At 42.5% G+C, this 15974-nt stretch overlaps 2 protein-coding genes across 3 annotated transcripts in view; both read left to right on the top strand.

Annotated features, from left to right (window-relative positions):
- The window catches only part of LOC143140430 (glyceraldehyde-3-phosphate dehydrogenase-like), a 227536-nt gene extending 226660 nt beyond the window's left edge, over positions 1-876 (top strand). For both annotated transcript variants that reach the window (XM_076301329.1, XM_076301328.1), the window contains exons 10-12: positions 54-137; positions 446-543; positions 637-876. In XM_076301329.1, coding sequence (XP_076157444.1) covers positions 54-137; positions 446-543; positions 637-706 — 252 coding nt within the window. In that variant the 3' untranslated portion in view covers positions 707-876. The remainder of the gene's footprint in view (positions 1-53; positions 138-445; positions 544-636) is intronic.
- A 1478-nt stretch (positions 877-2354) lies between these two features.
- Positions 2355-12332, top strand: iffo1a (intermediate filament family orphan 1a). Its single transcript, XM_076300910.1, has 9 exons — positions 2355-3352; positions 5742-5802; positions 6288-6383; positions 7330-7470; positions 8041-8204; positions 8472-8589; positions 8975-9067; positions 9463-9593; positions 10715-12332. Exons 1-9 carry the CDS (start codon positions 2355-2357, stop codon positions 10860-10862), a joined length of 1950 nt encoding a protein of 649 aa, XP_076157025.1. The 3' UTR covers positions 10863-12332.
- The last annotated feature ends 3642 nt before the right edge of the window (positions 12333-15974 follow it).

Raw genomic sequence — 15974 nt, 5'->3', positions numbered from 1 at the left:
CCATCCCCTTGTCCATTAGCTCACAGAGCCACTGTCTTTATCCTTGACTCCAGGCCAAGTATGATGACATCAAGAAGGTTGTCAAGGCAGCCGCTGAGGGCCCAATGAAGGGAATTCTGGGATACACAGAGGACCAGGTAACATTCCGCCACTCACAGACTGATGACACATCTGTATCCACAGTCTGTTATTAATGATCTAGCTACTGAATGAACTCAAATGCTGTAATTAGGATCAGCTATTGTAAATTGCTAATCTATAGTATATTCATTAAACAGTTCCTTTCCCCATTCTCATTTTGGTGTACAGTTAGATCATTATTTCCCTCAGTGTCCTCAAGTTACTTTTATCTATAGTCTACATCATTATCCCAGTCTGAATCTCAACCTTTACAATAATTGGGCCTGAGTTTCCCTATTCAGTAGTACCTCTTCTGTCTCTTCAGGTTGTGTCCACAGACTTCAACAGCGACCCACACTCCTCCTACTTCGACGCTGGTGCAGGTATCGCCATCTCTGACCACTTTGTCAAAGTGGTGTCATGGTACGTCCCCTAACATCACACACGACGCACCCTGTGCCCTCGTAACACACGATAACACAAATATTGTGTTATTTGTCTGATGTCTCTAACCAGGTACGACAATGAGTACGGCTACAGCAACCGCGTTGTCGACCTGATGGTACACATGAAGACCAAGGAGTAAAGTCTTCTTGCGTGATGCGTTTCCTGCACACACAATCTGCTACCTGCTCACGTGATAACTTTTCCCTGTAATCCTGTTCCGCCTCACTGTTTTCACTTACGGTGACTTGGCGGTGGGGAGTTCCACTTACAATCACTTTTTTTTTAAATAAAACTCAACAATTAAAGATGTGCACTTGTTCTTTCTTGTTTTGGTTTTGCAGATACGTTTATACAGATACGTCTATTTACACGTTACAGAGTGGTGTCTAGTGGTTTCTGCCAATGGAAGACTTTGTTCCACTGTGTTCCAATATAGGATCTGATGTTTTAGGGGGCAGGGGTATTAACCATTACCCTGGAAATCCAGAGTTCTCGCGAGAGCACAATGGAATTGTCTCTGCGAGACACTCTGGCAATGAGCAATGATGCACGTTACTTTTACCCCTTGCATCCCGGGGAACCAGCTAAAGTTGCTAAACTGATGAAGACAGCGCTGCAACGTTGGAGGACAGTAAACATTGGTCGTAGTGTTATCCGATTGTGTCGAAGTCCGAAATCATTCAGAGTAAACTTTGGTCTAGTGTTATCCAATTGCGTGCAGTGAGATTTTTAAATGCCTGCTTGTTGCCGCCCCTTGAGTTGGGCCATTACATTGTTCGTGGCCAGACCCTTAATCTTTCTAGATTACCAGGGTCTGGATTTTCCAGGCTAATTAACCATCCCATAAAACCATAAAATATCATCTATATCCACTTTTGTCTGCCTGTCTAACTGCAATTAAATCAATTTTTCCATGCATTCTGCAGCATACTGCTTTGGTATCACAGATATACATTGGTCAGCATGGTGTCTATGAATATTGCAGTCATAAAGTTGAAATGAAAAATATAACTTTTTTTATTTCTTCCTCTTATTCTGTTGTTGTGTTGTTTCAGTTATTGGTATTTTTGTAATTCAAGCAAATGCAAAGCTGTAGACAGAATCAAAAACATGGTTGTGTTAACACGTCACCGCTCTGATAATTGCAAATGTATCGCCTGAATAATTGGCTGTTACTGTCTAATAAGGTGTCGTCATGATTATTTTACCACTTGGCGCATCTCTTTCACGGCCATACTGACGTCAACCTTGTACCAAGGCTACCGTAACTTTCTGAAAACCTGCGACAGATGTTGCAAATAGCTACTGATTTTTTTCGTTTTACCACGTTCTGAAATTGTTTTGCACTAAAGCTATACAAATATCAGGTAAATGCGTAAGATCAAATGTCACAGGTGCAGCAATAGATCTTTACTAAATCTACATGCGCGCATAATACCCGTAAACCACAGCTGAGAGCCGCAGTCGGTAGTGTCGTGTTTATTTGTGCCTGTGAGGAAGTGTGGCGACACTGCTACTGTCCAAGACCTATCCTTCATACTGTCCGGTACTGGATAACCAGGTATTTTGCATTTTATTAGAACAATTTTTGACACGCACATTCTGTCGTGGCATACGTTTTTTCTGTCTATTGAGGAGGACTGTGCCTTAAGTGTTTACACTGTTCCAACGGATTGGATATATAACAGAGGTGCATTACTTTACAGAGCTAACCAAGTAACGTTAGCTACCGTTTCCTTAACGTTAACGATTTAAGTTGTGCAAGCTAAATTGATAAATCGGTGTTCATGCCGGATTTCGAGCATTTCAGATTTTCTCATAGAAGAATGAATCCTTTACTCGGGGAGAGCGTGTATTCGCTCCAGCATCAGCAACAGAATCAGTTTTCAGGTCTATCAGAGTCATCCAATACGGGGTTGATGCCCGACTCATTTTACGGTGCCCCTGACTCTAATCTTTTCTTGGGCGAGTACCCTGGCGTAGGACCGGACAGTTTGTCCAGTATGCCGCCTACCGGACTTGCATACTTGCACCTCAACAACAGCCTCCATCGCGCGCCACCACCCGCACCTGCCGCCATGGCCTTGCGCAATGACCTGGGGTCCAACATAAGCGTCCTGAAGACACTCAATTTGCGTTTCCGTTGCTTCTTGGCAAAAGTTCATGAGCTTGAGCGTCGAAACAAGGCTTTGGAGAAACAGCTGCAGCAGGCGCTGGACTCTCACAACGATGGAGGCATGGGGAGAAGGCCACTCACTCGAGATGTCGGCGTTCAGACGGGGTTTGTTGGGCCCATACCGATTAGGCCGGATTTCATCCCTCTCCAAAATGCAACCAACGCAGCTTATTTGACCGGGACCCTCCTGTCCCCTTCCCTGAACACAGCAGACACTCTTGAGCCAAATTTCAATCCAACCCTGGGGATTGTAAATCCCTCCGTCCCAGACTCCAACTTCAACCTCACCTCCAACATAACCATTAGTCCAGCCACTCCAACTGACCCACCCAAGACCATATCCAACATAAACGAGAGATTTATGAGTACCGGAACTACCACGTGCAACAACCCCCCACCCAGGTTCCTACCTGGAACCATTTGGTCCTACAACCATACTCGCAGGCCGAGCCCAGGTTTCGCCAAAGAGACTCGGACAGTGGGGCCTGGGGTGTCATGGAGTCAGCCGGATGGAGTGGGCGTCCAGATTGACACCATCACACCTGAGATTCGTGCGCTGTACAATGTGTTGGCCAAAGTCAAGCGAGAGAGAGACGAATATAAACGCAGGTAAAGTTCTGCCTTCTCTGAATCACTTGACACCTGTTTTAAGGTTGACAACTTGTCTTTAAAGAACCAGGTGAAGTCTGTTGTATACACCCTTGTGCAATCATCAGTTTTGGATATTCATAAACTAATAAATAGGTACAAATTAGAGAGAGATTACAGTTGCACCACACCATCATTCATTTTATGGTCAGGCAGACAGCTTGTCTGGATCTCCTGGTGTCACTTTACAGAAAGGATCCACAGAGCATGAAATGTATCCATGGAATGGCTGTACTATACCAGTGTTTACAGTTGTGCCTGTGTGAAGATAGTCCAAGCACTCAGATAAAGGCAGAGGTTTGTTTCATTGTCAGAGGTTTGTTACAGTGTTAGGAGTTATGTGTCTATGATGGGGAAACCTGGGAAGGGTATTTTCCTTCACCCGTAACTTCATTGTTTAGATGTAAGCTCAGACATTTGTGTTATAAGTTATAACACTTCCTACACATCCGGGGGAGTTTACAGCCGACACTGTGAGCCAGAGTTTTAACAAGCACAGCTGCACCATCCTAAATGTCCAAATCGATCGCATCCAAAGACATGAATTAGCTCAAAGTGAGAGTACTGGAGAGAAGGCCCTTTTCCTGCTCACCCCCTCCCCTCCCCCATCCTCCTCCCTCTCTCATCTGGCCTCACTTGGTCTCCCCTCCCTCCCTCCCTCCCTCCTTCCCTCGCTCTCTCTGTTCCTCACCCCATTTCTCCCTCCTCCCTTCCGTCCCTTCCCTCTCTCTCTCTTCTCTCTCTCCTCCCCTCTCTCTCTCTTTCTCCATCTCTTCCCTCTCTCTCTCTCTCTTCCCTCTCTCTCTCTCTGCCTCCTGCTCCTGCCCCCTCCCCTCAGTATTCTGCATCTGCAATGCAGCACTGCTCTGCTGAGAGTTTCTCTGCCACACACACACACACACGCCTCCTCCTCCTCCTCCTTCCCTCGCACTTCTTCTCTATCCAGCTCATTCTTGTGCTCTCTCTCTCTTTCTCCCTCTCTGCAGTACCAGTCATCAGTTTGATTCATGTCTTTGCCCTGATGAGTTACAGCAGGGATGTGCAGCACTTGTTATTAACATCACATCTTCTCCTTGTTACAGCAGGGATGTGCAGCACTTGTTATTAACATCACACACACACACACACACACACACACACACACATCTTCTCCTTGTTGACACTGCCTCTGTAACTCAGGGGAGATGCTGTTTTTTTTTTTTTTTTTTTATTCCCCTCGGTCCGTCATCAAATTAGACTTTTGTAGAGGCACTTGTGTTTGTGCTGTTGGAGAGGGTTTGGTGTGTGTGTGTGTCTGTGTGAGAGCTGTATGTTATAGCACAGCCATCTTGATTAGCTAATCTTCTCGCTGCTCTCCCCCTCTGTGTGGCTTGCCTCTGTGCAGGTTTTGGAGCAATGCTTACGTAACATTTTGCCCATCACTGCATCCCCGCAGTGAGTCTGTGTGTCGTGTGAGGGTGCACAGCACGCACGTCACGTGTGTGTGCATGCATTTGTGTGTGTGTGTGTGTGTCTGTGGGCTTGTGTGTGTGTGTGTGTGTGTGTGTGTGTGTGTGTGTGTGTGTGTGTGTGTGTGTGTGTGTGTGTGTGTGTGTGTGTGTGTGTCTGTATGTAGGTTCCACAACACTGCATAGCATTACAGAAAAGAGCACTTTAACATGCATGCAACTTCAGTGCATTTGAGCACAAGTTGGTGGTTGTCAGGGAAACTGCCTCCAGTCCGACACGGATGAACAGCATCAAGTCAGCATCAGTTCAGGCAGTTCTAATGCAGCATGATGGGATGGTAATAGAATATCACAAACATTGCATTGGCCACCACAACACAATCACCGTAACATTGGTCTGTGAAGGGAAGTCAAGCTAAGCTGTGCCTTAGATCTTGACATAGGTTATCCCAATCCGGACGTCCTTGTCAGACCCACTTACTGGTCCCAGCGGTACTAGTCCATCTAATTGTGCACACTTCAGCTGAGCATCAATAAGAAATGTTACTGCAGGAACTTATAGGGGCTAATTATGGACCAGGCTTAACTGGGGAGGATTTGAAAACACTTCCTCCCAGAGTGCTTCATGATATGTGACCGGGCCACAGGAACAGAAAAAGACACAGGCCCAGACAGAAAGCATCTATTATGCCTTCATTATTACACATAAAAAAAATCAAGAGATTGATGTTATTACTGTTGATAGATCCATGGAATGTGTTTATGCTTTTGTATAAGTATTTGTATATCATACTGATATAATATTGATATAACATACCATGGTATCATATGGTAGACTGATTCATCATTCCAGTGAAAGGGAAAATTGAAAGATGTGATGCATGTTGTTATGTTTTTTGTAGATGGGAGGACGAGTACACAGTGAGAGTGGACCTCCAGGAAAAGCTTGCAGACCTGGAGGAGGTAGGTGTGCTCTGGCCAAGGGGGGAAGGCTGATGTCTATGTCTTCAGGCTCTGTGGAACACATTTCAGTTGTATTTCAGTGTTACATGTTGTATGATTCATCATGATTAACATCCAGATTTCGAATTTCCCCTTGGGGATCAATAAAGTATCTATCTATCTAGATAAAAACTGGAGAAGAACTGTTTGTAGTTGTACTTTTGAGCAATATCTACAAAATGGCACAGAAATATCTACACAAATGACGCAGAAATGTCTACACAAATGACACAGGTTGTCAGTATCAGTGTCTCTCTTTTCTGGAGAAGTCTATGTTTCTGTGCACCTACCTGATTTTCCCAAAGTGCAGTCATCAGTGTATTACTGCAGCTCTAAAACTCGATAGTTGTGACATTATTGTAAATGTGATATATTATTAGTAGTAAATGTATTCAATATGTAATTTGTTTTATGTCTGTGTGTGTGTGTGTGTGTCTGTCCTGTAGGACCTCCAGGAGAGTGAAGTGTGTCAGGATGAGCTGGCCCTGAGAGTCAAACAGCTGAAGGCTGAACTGGTGCTCTTCAAAGGCCTGATGAGTAGTGTGAGTTTTGCCACCTGCCGCTTACCGTAGTCACATGACATGACCAACGTCACAGATTAGTAGTGCATCACAAACACGAGTTCAACAACACAGCGATTACAATGTAGCTAGAGTAATCTGAAGCGACTAAAGCCACCACCAACAGGTCAGTGGCTGGCACGTGGGTCAGCAAAGTGGCGCCAGTTTTGAGTACCAGGGGCCAAATTAGCTTCACAGCATGGCTGAGACTGGCTGCTTATCTCTGTTGGCTGGTGCCCAAGACCTCACCGAGCTTAATAAGCGGTAGGATGGGGGCCAGTTTGAGTGCAGCATAGTGAAAGAAGACAGCTCAAAGTATTCCTGGCCACCATTGTTTGATTTAGTGCCTTGAATGAAAATGGCTAATTAGACCAAATAGTGTTCATGGTGTATTGTCTTAGAGTCTGTATTCCTTTTGTCTTTAGACTTATTGTTATTAATTATTCTTTATATTCCATGGTCTATATCTTGTCTCATTCATTTTTAATTATTTCCTATTCCCCAGCGTGGAACTGTAGTATTAGACTAATACAACTGTGTGGATCTCTTATATTGGTCTTAAGTTGTATATTCCATGGAGTACCGGTTGTCTTATTCCTTATTCCTTATACTCCTATGCGGATCTGTTGTCCATTTCCCTATGATCCTTATGCCTTACTCTTATTCCCTGAAAGGCTTGGAGGAGGGACACACACCCAAGTCGTGGTGCTAGCCAGTGGGTTTATCAAATTAAAAAATAGAGTAGCCGCACTCTCAGTTGTCTTTTTGTGTATTTATTTAACCAATGTTTCGGCACGCAGCCTTTATCAAGTTTTGAGAAGTTTGTGTGCTGAAACGCAGGTTAAATAAATATACAAAAAGACATCAGAGTGTGCGTCTACTCTATATATTTTTTATTCATACTCCCTACCACGTCTCACTTGTCCAGGACCTCTCTGACCTGGATAGCAAGATTCAGGAGAAGGCCATGAAGGTGGACATGGATATCTGCCGCCGGATCGACATTACAGCTCGCCTGTGCGACGTGGCTCAGCAGAGGAACTGCGAGGACATGATCCAGATTTTCCAGGTACTGCATGTGTCTCTTTTAGCTCTGCTCTAGCCACCGCAACAGTAACAGCTGTGCCAGAATGGCACTCTCACACATTCACTCATTTAGCAAACGCTTAAGTGAAATGAGAGAGAGCACCTACTCTCCCAGCAATGCCAACAACTGGACATGCTTAATCTAGCACTTACCACTTGACCATCCCCCTTCTAGGACTGTCACTTGACTACTATGCAAGTAGTACTTATTGCTGCACTGACATGTCCTTATTGCACTGTACCTTGATCATTTCCCTTTTCTGTAAGTTGCTTTGGATGAAAGTGTCAGCTAGATGGCTAAATGTAAACATAAATGTAAACATGAATATAAGTCACTACTGTGTGTCTCTGTATTAATAATTGAATTGCACAACCAAGTAATAAAGTAATGAACTAATTCATATAATTACTGATTTTGATTCATATATTTGTTTTTATTAAATGGCTAGCATATATGTACTTGCTGTTTTAGCACCTTGTTCTACAAGTTAAGGAATACACACACACACACACACACACACACACACACACACCTCTATTATTTCATGGGCAGGTGGCCACTCCCCCATCAACACTCCGTCGCCCAAGGAAGCAGACGCAAGTGGGCGATGAGCCAATCAGCCTCTCTGAGAGCGAGGAGGGCGGGAACAAGGAAGTAGAATCCTGCACATCAGCCAATCAGATCAATGAGGAGATGCAGAGGATGCTTAATCAGCTGTAAGAGCTAGTTTCTTATACTTCCGATTTGGACAACTATTCTGTATTCTAATTGTACAGTTTTGTTTGATTTGTTTTTTGTTTTTTTTTGGTAGCTTTTTTAAAATTATTATTATTTTCTTGGCAGGGTTTATAAAATAAAACACAACTGTTATTTTACTGCTTAAAAGACTCCCACACAGAATGGATCCAGGCTGAACGCAGAATGTATTAACTGAATCATTTGAAATGTTCTTTTGAGGTCAGTGTTGTGTGGTATGTGTGCAGGCGGGAGTGTGAATTTGAGGACGACTGTGACAGTCTGGCCTGGGAAGAGACAGAGGAAACCCTGCTGCTGTGGGAGGATTTCCCAGGATGCACCTTGGCAATGGACCCCCAGGGCGAAGTGTTTCCTGTCAGTCACTACTCTAGTCTTTTCATTCAGATTAAAAGTCTATGCAGAACCATTTTAACAGCTGCAGTGGTACTCATTTGTCTGTTTTTTTCTCTTTCCCTTTTCTTAATTTTCTCTCTCTCATTCTCTCTCACACACACATATGCACTCTCTCTCACTCTCTTTCTCTCTCTCTTTCTCTCTCTCTCTTTCTCTCTCACATGTGCACACACACATACACTCACTGTTTTTCTCTCTATTGCATTCTCTCTGTATCACTGTCTCACACAAACATACACACATACACAAATGTTACACTTACACACATAATACACACACACACACACACACACACACACACACACGCACGCACACACATACACGCACACAAAAGCAGCCAGAGGAATCCATTGAGAAAGTGATCAAGGACACAGAGTGCCTGTTTAAGTCCCGAGAGAAGGAGTACCAAGAGACCATCGACCAGATTGAGGTGAGTGAAAGGAGACCGCTCCAGGGACAGAGTGGAGTATGGAACAGTTGCAGCAGGGGTGCAAGACAGCATGGCCGACTAACAACAGTCTGAGGAAGGGCAGTGTGTCCCGAAACGTCACATGTGGTAAATAAAAAGAAAAAAATTAATGGAGCTCTAGTGTGCGGACTTCTTTGTCATTTTTATTGTCACTTTTTGAGTCCAGCACCTAATTTTTTAACATTTAGATGTGCGCACCTCTTTCTACATTATTCGACTAACAACAGTCCCCTCCAGCTTTCTTTAAATAGAGATGATCTTATTTAAATAGAGATGATCTTATAAATGGGAAATTAGGGATATTCTTGACATATGTGTGTGTGCATATTTATATCTGTGTGTGTGTGTGTGTGCAGTTGGAGTTGGCCACTGCTAAGTCGGACATGAACAGGCACCTGCATGAGTACATGGAGATGTGCAGCATGAAGAGAGGCCTGGATGTGCAGATGGAGACATGCAGGAGACTCATCACTCAGAGTGGAGACAGGTACACACACACGCACGCACACACACACGCATACACACACACACACACACATTCAAACACGTAGACACACACACTCAAACACTTAGACATACATATGCACACAGGCACATACTCACACTTAAACATGTAGACATGCATACACAAACACATAGAAAGACACACACACTCACATTCACACTCACACCCAAATACTTAGGCTGCTTCTGAATAGTCAGTACATACTAACATTGGTTAAGAACGTACTACTCAACCGTCAATTTAGTGCATCATTCATGTATGTCAGCGCAATTCGGACGTACTACTATTGTGACATACTGCTATTGTGACAAACTGCGTCTCGCCTACTATAGATCCTTTCAACTACATAAACAAACAGGTGCATTCCTGAGGCACAGAAAAGAACATTGAGCAAATGGTAACTTGGGGACAAGCAGAAAAAAAAAACAGGTTTTAAAATCAACATTTTGTAGAGCATTACGCTAAAGCCAGATTAATGTTCATTTCAAGTATCTGCGTTTGTTTTGAACATTCCAACCGGAAACTCTCTAGGAACATAATAAAAGGGTCAATATAGTACGTATACGGATGCAGCCGTAGACACACACACAGAGGCTCTATTAGCACAGAAATACAGACTTGCATCTGCACTTTACAGTGGTGTAGTCTAGTTAGCTGTAGTGGTTATACTGTGACGTAGCAGTTAGCTGTAGTGGGTATACTGTGATCAACCCCAAATGTTAATACGTATCCTTGCCTATTTCAAGTGGGTATACTGAGATGGTGATGCTTGGGTATACTGTGGGTATACTGCGTAGTCCTGCGTATCACGTAGACTACACCACTGACTTTACATGTGTATCGACTCATGCATACTTTTAAATCCAGCAAAACACATGGCAGGTAGTGCACCCATTCCTTTATATTATTGGGTGATGGTGAGGTGTAATTACTCATTCTGAGCAACAGGAGCAGGCTAGCTATGTTGTAGTCTATGGCGGCATCTTGGGTTAAATACATCATTAGAGATAACCGTACAGATATACAGATGAGGAATGCCATTTGTATGTGCTGATCTCTTATGGCTGATCTGCTGGTTCTTTCCTGTTCTGTCCTCTCTGTAGGAAGTCGCCTCTACAGATATCAGTGGCCGTGGAGGAGGCCGATGGTGGAGAGAAGGAAAAGCCAAAGGCCTCACTGGCCGCCGACTCCGCTGGTAAAAACGACCAGGCCGGCACGGCTGTCCAGGATGTCGCCCGGAAGAAAACCTAACCTCAACCTTCACGCCCAACCTCAATCACTCCATGCGTGTTTACATGACCAGTGATTTGGCTAGACCAGTGATTTGGTATAGGCCTCTGCTTCTATGGTAACCTGAACCCTGTCCCTTTGTCTCATTAATATCAATGCTTCCCTCTGCTGGATGAGGGTCGTACTGCCAATATTCAAAAATAGGGAAAAAATTGATTCCATGACACAATGGCACTTTTGGTAAATATAATACATTGGGGCTATTTGTATTAGTAAATATACGCCAGTTGAAAAATATCAAATACAAAAAAAAAATGTTCAGGTGAACAAAATAAGAGCTTTTAATCAAAATTTCAATTATACTTTTGCTTGCACTTTAACTTAATTTTGGTATCCTAAAGTGCATCATACAGCACTTTGATTCCACGATACAATAGCACTTTTGGAAAAATAATACATTTGGGGCTATTTGTACTTGTAATTACACACTAGTTAAAAAAAAAAAATACAAAAAGATGTGCAGGGGAACAAAATAAGAGTTTTTAATCAAAACTTAAATGATATTTTTGTTTGCACTTTAACTTCATTTTAGAGTCCTAAAGTGGAACATACAGCACTTTGACAGCCACTTGATGACGACAAATATTTACAAATCAAAATATTAAAGCCAGCAAGTATTTACATTCATCACATTCTCACTTTGTCATGCATTAGTTCATTACTATGAACCTCCAAGGCAACAACGAGGTTTTTTTTTGTTTGTTTTAAAAGCTTCTTCTTGTTATTTTGGTTATGCAATATAATTGCTAATTGAAAAGGGGGCAGTGGTGATCACTTTTATATCCCAGCTAGTAGAATCAGCATCACATCAAGTGATCAAACACTTGGATCCAAACTGTGATCTGTAATTATACAAGTTAAATTAAATCTCTAAAATATTCAGAGTCAAGTCAATTCAACTCAAAGCCATGCCTCAAAAGATACTCTCTAAACAAAAACACACACACACCTATCACTAGTCTAGGTATCATTATGTTTTTGCCCTTTAACATTTTAAGAAGCTCCATTTAAGAGGCCTTACTGAACAAGTACACATTATTACATTCCTTCATCAGAAGACTCCATTTGTTAGGTACTGTAGAATCCACAGCAGATTATATAAATAAATAGGCATTGTTCTCAAAAAATTCACACCTCAGCTCAGTCTGTAGTTGTAGAGATATAGTAGAGATAGAACCGTAGATATAGAATAGATATACAACAGTAGAGATAGAGCAGAGATACAGCTGTTCTAAAGACCACAACTAAAATCTACTAGGCTGCCATCATCGGCGGATACCTGTGTTCAGATAGTCCCCATCAATCATCCTATGCCAGGTCCAATGAATGGCAGCCTGATGTCAAATGTACATCCAATGTAATTCAAGACTATGCATTAGTAAATGTAGGGTAAAATTAGATCTTTAAATAAAGTCTTTATTTATCTTCTTCAAAAACCTTACACGACGAATAAGCCAATTGCGTTGTCTCTGCTTTTTGAAAATATCTTGGCCTCGGTTTGCCTTTCTGGAAGCATTAGAGGCACACACACACACACACACACTGTTTATATCCTGATTATCAGCATATATTGGGTCTGAATGATTAGGAATGATTTTGCCATTGAGCCCAGTGGTAGTGAGCTTATTCAGCTTTTATTTAGTTAACATTATGGCCATTATAAAAGCCTCTCTAGACCAATGTACAGCAGTTTTGACCAGCAGTCACATCCAGTGCAAAGATGAGGGTTTTTTGGTTGTTTTAAAAGTTTCTTGTTATTTTGTTTTATTTTATAACAGCCATGAATCATATAAGTTTATTTTGCCTCTAAGAGATATTTGAATGAAGTATGTATACAACCTGACATAAATAATTCTGTATTATTTAACTGATAACAAAATATATCTACATATTTGCAAATGAGTGTTCAAGAGATGGCGAGGAAAATAAATACTCCAAACTCACAACAAAAGAAAGGCATTTGAATGAGCAAGAAAAAAAGTTAGAGCCCTCTGCCCTCTGTATAGCTTAGTATGTCTGCAGTGAGACAGGTACATGAAAAATAATAAATAAAAGCTTTGTTAGAATAATGACTTTTTAACTTTCCAACTGGCTTTCTAAGACTCCAGTATACTCATGACATCTCCAGCGGTAACAGTGGTGAAACACTGATCTATGATCACACTGATAAGTCTTTAGCAGAATTCTTATGTACAATACAGATTCCAGGTCAGTGATTACAGGCCAACTGTGGAGTACCCAGTGCATTGACGGACTTTGAAGCTGGAGATGTTGTGAATAGCACATACTGTATATATAACAACTATGAGAGATTAACTTCAGATTAAGATTTCACCATGATACCATAACCAACCACACAGCTACCATTTCTCATCCCTCCATAATGTACAGTAGCCTAATGCAGCCTTTAAACTCTCTCTCTCTCTCTCTCAAAATATTTAACTGTAAATGAACATTCAGAATTTACTTGTATTTAACTCAGAAATTAAACATGATGAAATTACAGTCGTGTGCAAAAAAGGAACAAAAAGAGAAACAGTTATACAGTATGTGTTTAGTCTTAAGACCGGAGCTAATATTGAATGTCTGACAAAATATGCTTGTGCTGGAACATATCAACGAGACCAGTTCAACTGGACCTGTCTTAACGTGTGGGTACCGAAGACACGAGCCTTATGTTCAGATCCCTCAAGGATGCTTGGAGTAAGGAGTGGAATGTGTTCATGAATGAGAACAATGCAGAACATAGAAGCGCAAGAACTGAGCGCAAACAACACTGTGTGGTTTCCTATGACGTTGTGTAACATCTGTGAGATTGAAGAGCTGCTGTTGATTGCTTGATTTTGTTCTGTGTTGAAAATAAATGGTTTTATCGAAACATGTATCCTATATTTGCTGCCTTTCATCCAAATAGGAATGGTGTGAATGCATCCACTTGATTTGTAATCGATTAAGTCTAGTCAGGAACAGACCTGTGATTTGACTAATGGTTTCCACCAGTTACTTAGTTCATCATTATCTGTCTGGTAAGGATCTCTCTCTCTCTCATATTTCGATCCATATATAGATATATAGAGATTTATACATAGATAGATAAACATGTGTTAGTTTGTCTTCTCCTTGGAGGGGAGACCTGCTGACCAGTGTTAGACTTCTGGGCCACATTTGTCCTCGAGATGCTGCATGCTTCTTCACAGCAAGCCTAGGCTCTATCCAGAGCAAGAAGCTGAATTTTTCTGTGTGTTTGTCTCTAGAGCTGTCTCTCCCAAGCTCTGAGCCAAGTTTCCTGCCTCGTCCACAGCACGTTGTGGGGCTGGCTGACTTTTTCCGAATGAGTTGAGCCGACGTCTCTCCCAAGCGATGGGCCGTTGAGCGGTGTATCTTTCCTCTTCGGAGACCCTCCTCCTCGTCTGTCCAGAACTGGGCTGTCTGTCTCCCGTTGCCTGTCTCTCTTTCAATAACTGTCCTGAGCTGACTGTCTCTCTACAGAGTTGCGATGGTCTCTGCTGGCAGACAGTTCGTAGCGCTGCTGATCCAAGCACAGACCACGCCAGCGGGCTATTTACTGTTCTGAACGACTGAATGGTGATTGGAACGATGGGGGGTTGGGGAGGTGAAAAGGTTTAAAATTAAAGTTTAAACTAATGTGGAATTCGTGTTTCTGATGGATATTTCCTATGGTCTTGCCTATACATTGTATTTGGGCTAGTTACATGGTTTAAGATAGTGCGTAAAAATGTCGTCTCCAAACATATTTGGCAATTTAAGAACCGTATTTGCTCGAAATGATATCCTGTCATAACATTAATGTTGCTCAGTCGACGCGAAATAAATCGTTACGGTGATTTTGAGTCGTTTCTCGCCTTTTTGGGGATGTGAAGCAAAGAACAAGCGCGCGCAGACAGAAACAGCAGACTCAACACTGCTCAGCACCGCAGTGCCTCTGTCCCGTACACGACTAGCGAAGAGAGAGAACCGCACTAGCGCAAAACAAGGGGTCGAGCGGGAGGGGATGTGCGTGTGCATGAGCGCGCGCGAGAGAGAGAGAGGCAGAGAGAGATTTGAAAATGACTTTCGCGCACTCACTCATGAGTCAAGTGGGTGTAATAAATCCCCTGGACATTCTGGCCGCTAGGTTGGGCATGTTCTCTTCGCCGGATCTACGTAACCACTACTTTTTCATTTAGGTTACGCAGCCTTTGCAGGTACAGCAACAATCAGCGGATGAAGCCAGTTCATCGTGACTTTTATCTCACAAATTCGAGATCTGGTGTTTCCTCAGCGCATCGTGTCGTCTGAGGAATTTTCCTCAACCGAATCAGACGGTTTTTTTTCCTGCGCAGCATTTTTGTGGTTGACATTCCGTGCCAGAATCAGTGCGTTTTAACAGTAATACTCCTCAGTATTACATTCGCATTAAAATACATCCTGCGGAAGAAGTTTGACATCACAGAGGAACAACCACATATTTCCCTGGGATAATACTCTTCGAGCGACCTCTCTCTCTCCCCCTCTCTCTCTCTCTCTTTCTGTCCCTCCCTCTCTCACGCTCTTTACTGGCGATTCAGATTATTAAGCAGTTGCCACCGAGATGTGAGTATGCGGATTTTCCCCACATTCTAATGCTGTCTATATGCTATCTGCTAGTTTATCATGAAAATTGTGGATAACCTGTCGGTTACGTAATTGTTGAGGGTTTAGGATATTTGCTTTAAGTATTGTCATTATGTTGTTTATGCGGTTTTACCTCAACGGAGCTAACACTGCATAGCAGATAATTCAGTGTACCTGCGTGTATGCGGTCGTATAGCCTACGTTTATCTTAGAGTAACGATAAATAAGCTCACCCATAAATAGAAAATGAATGAATGGGTAGTCGGAGCGTGTTATCTAATCATCTCAAGTGAGATGCGCTACCGATTTTGTTCTTTTAGTTGATATTTGAGGTCGTCGACCATTTTTCTACGCCACACTTTTCAATAACGTCAGGATTATACATCTTGCTGTCAATTCTACACGGCATTTGAACAGATGTATATATATATAGCCTAGATATAATGTTTTTCCTTTTAA

The sequence above is a fragment of the Alosa pseudoharengus genome, unplaced genomic scaffold, assembly GCF_046254945.1.
Source record: "Alosa pseudoharengus isolate Yale_2024_CS ecotype anadromous, Long Island Sound unplaced genomic scaffold, YU_APseudo_1.1 YU_APseudo_1.1_scf_23, whole genome shotgun sequence".
NCBI classification, from domain to species: domain Eukaryota; kingdom Metazoa; phylum Chordata; class Actinopteri; order Clupeiformes; family Clupeidae; genus Alosa; species Alosa pseudoharengus.
Note: the sequence above shows the minus strand (reverse complement) of the source record. Positions and strands in the feature narration are given on the sequence as shown.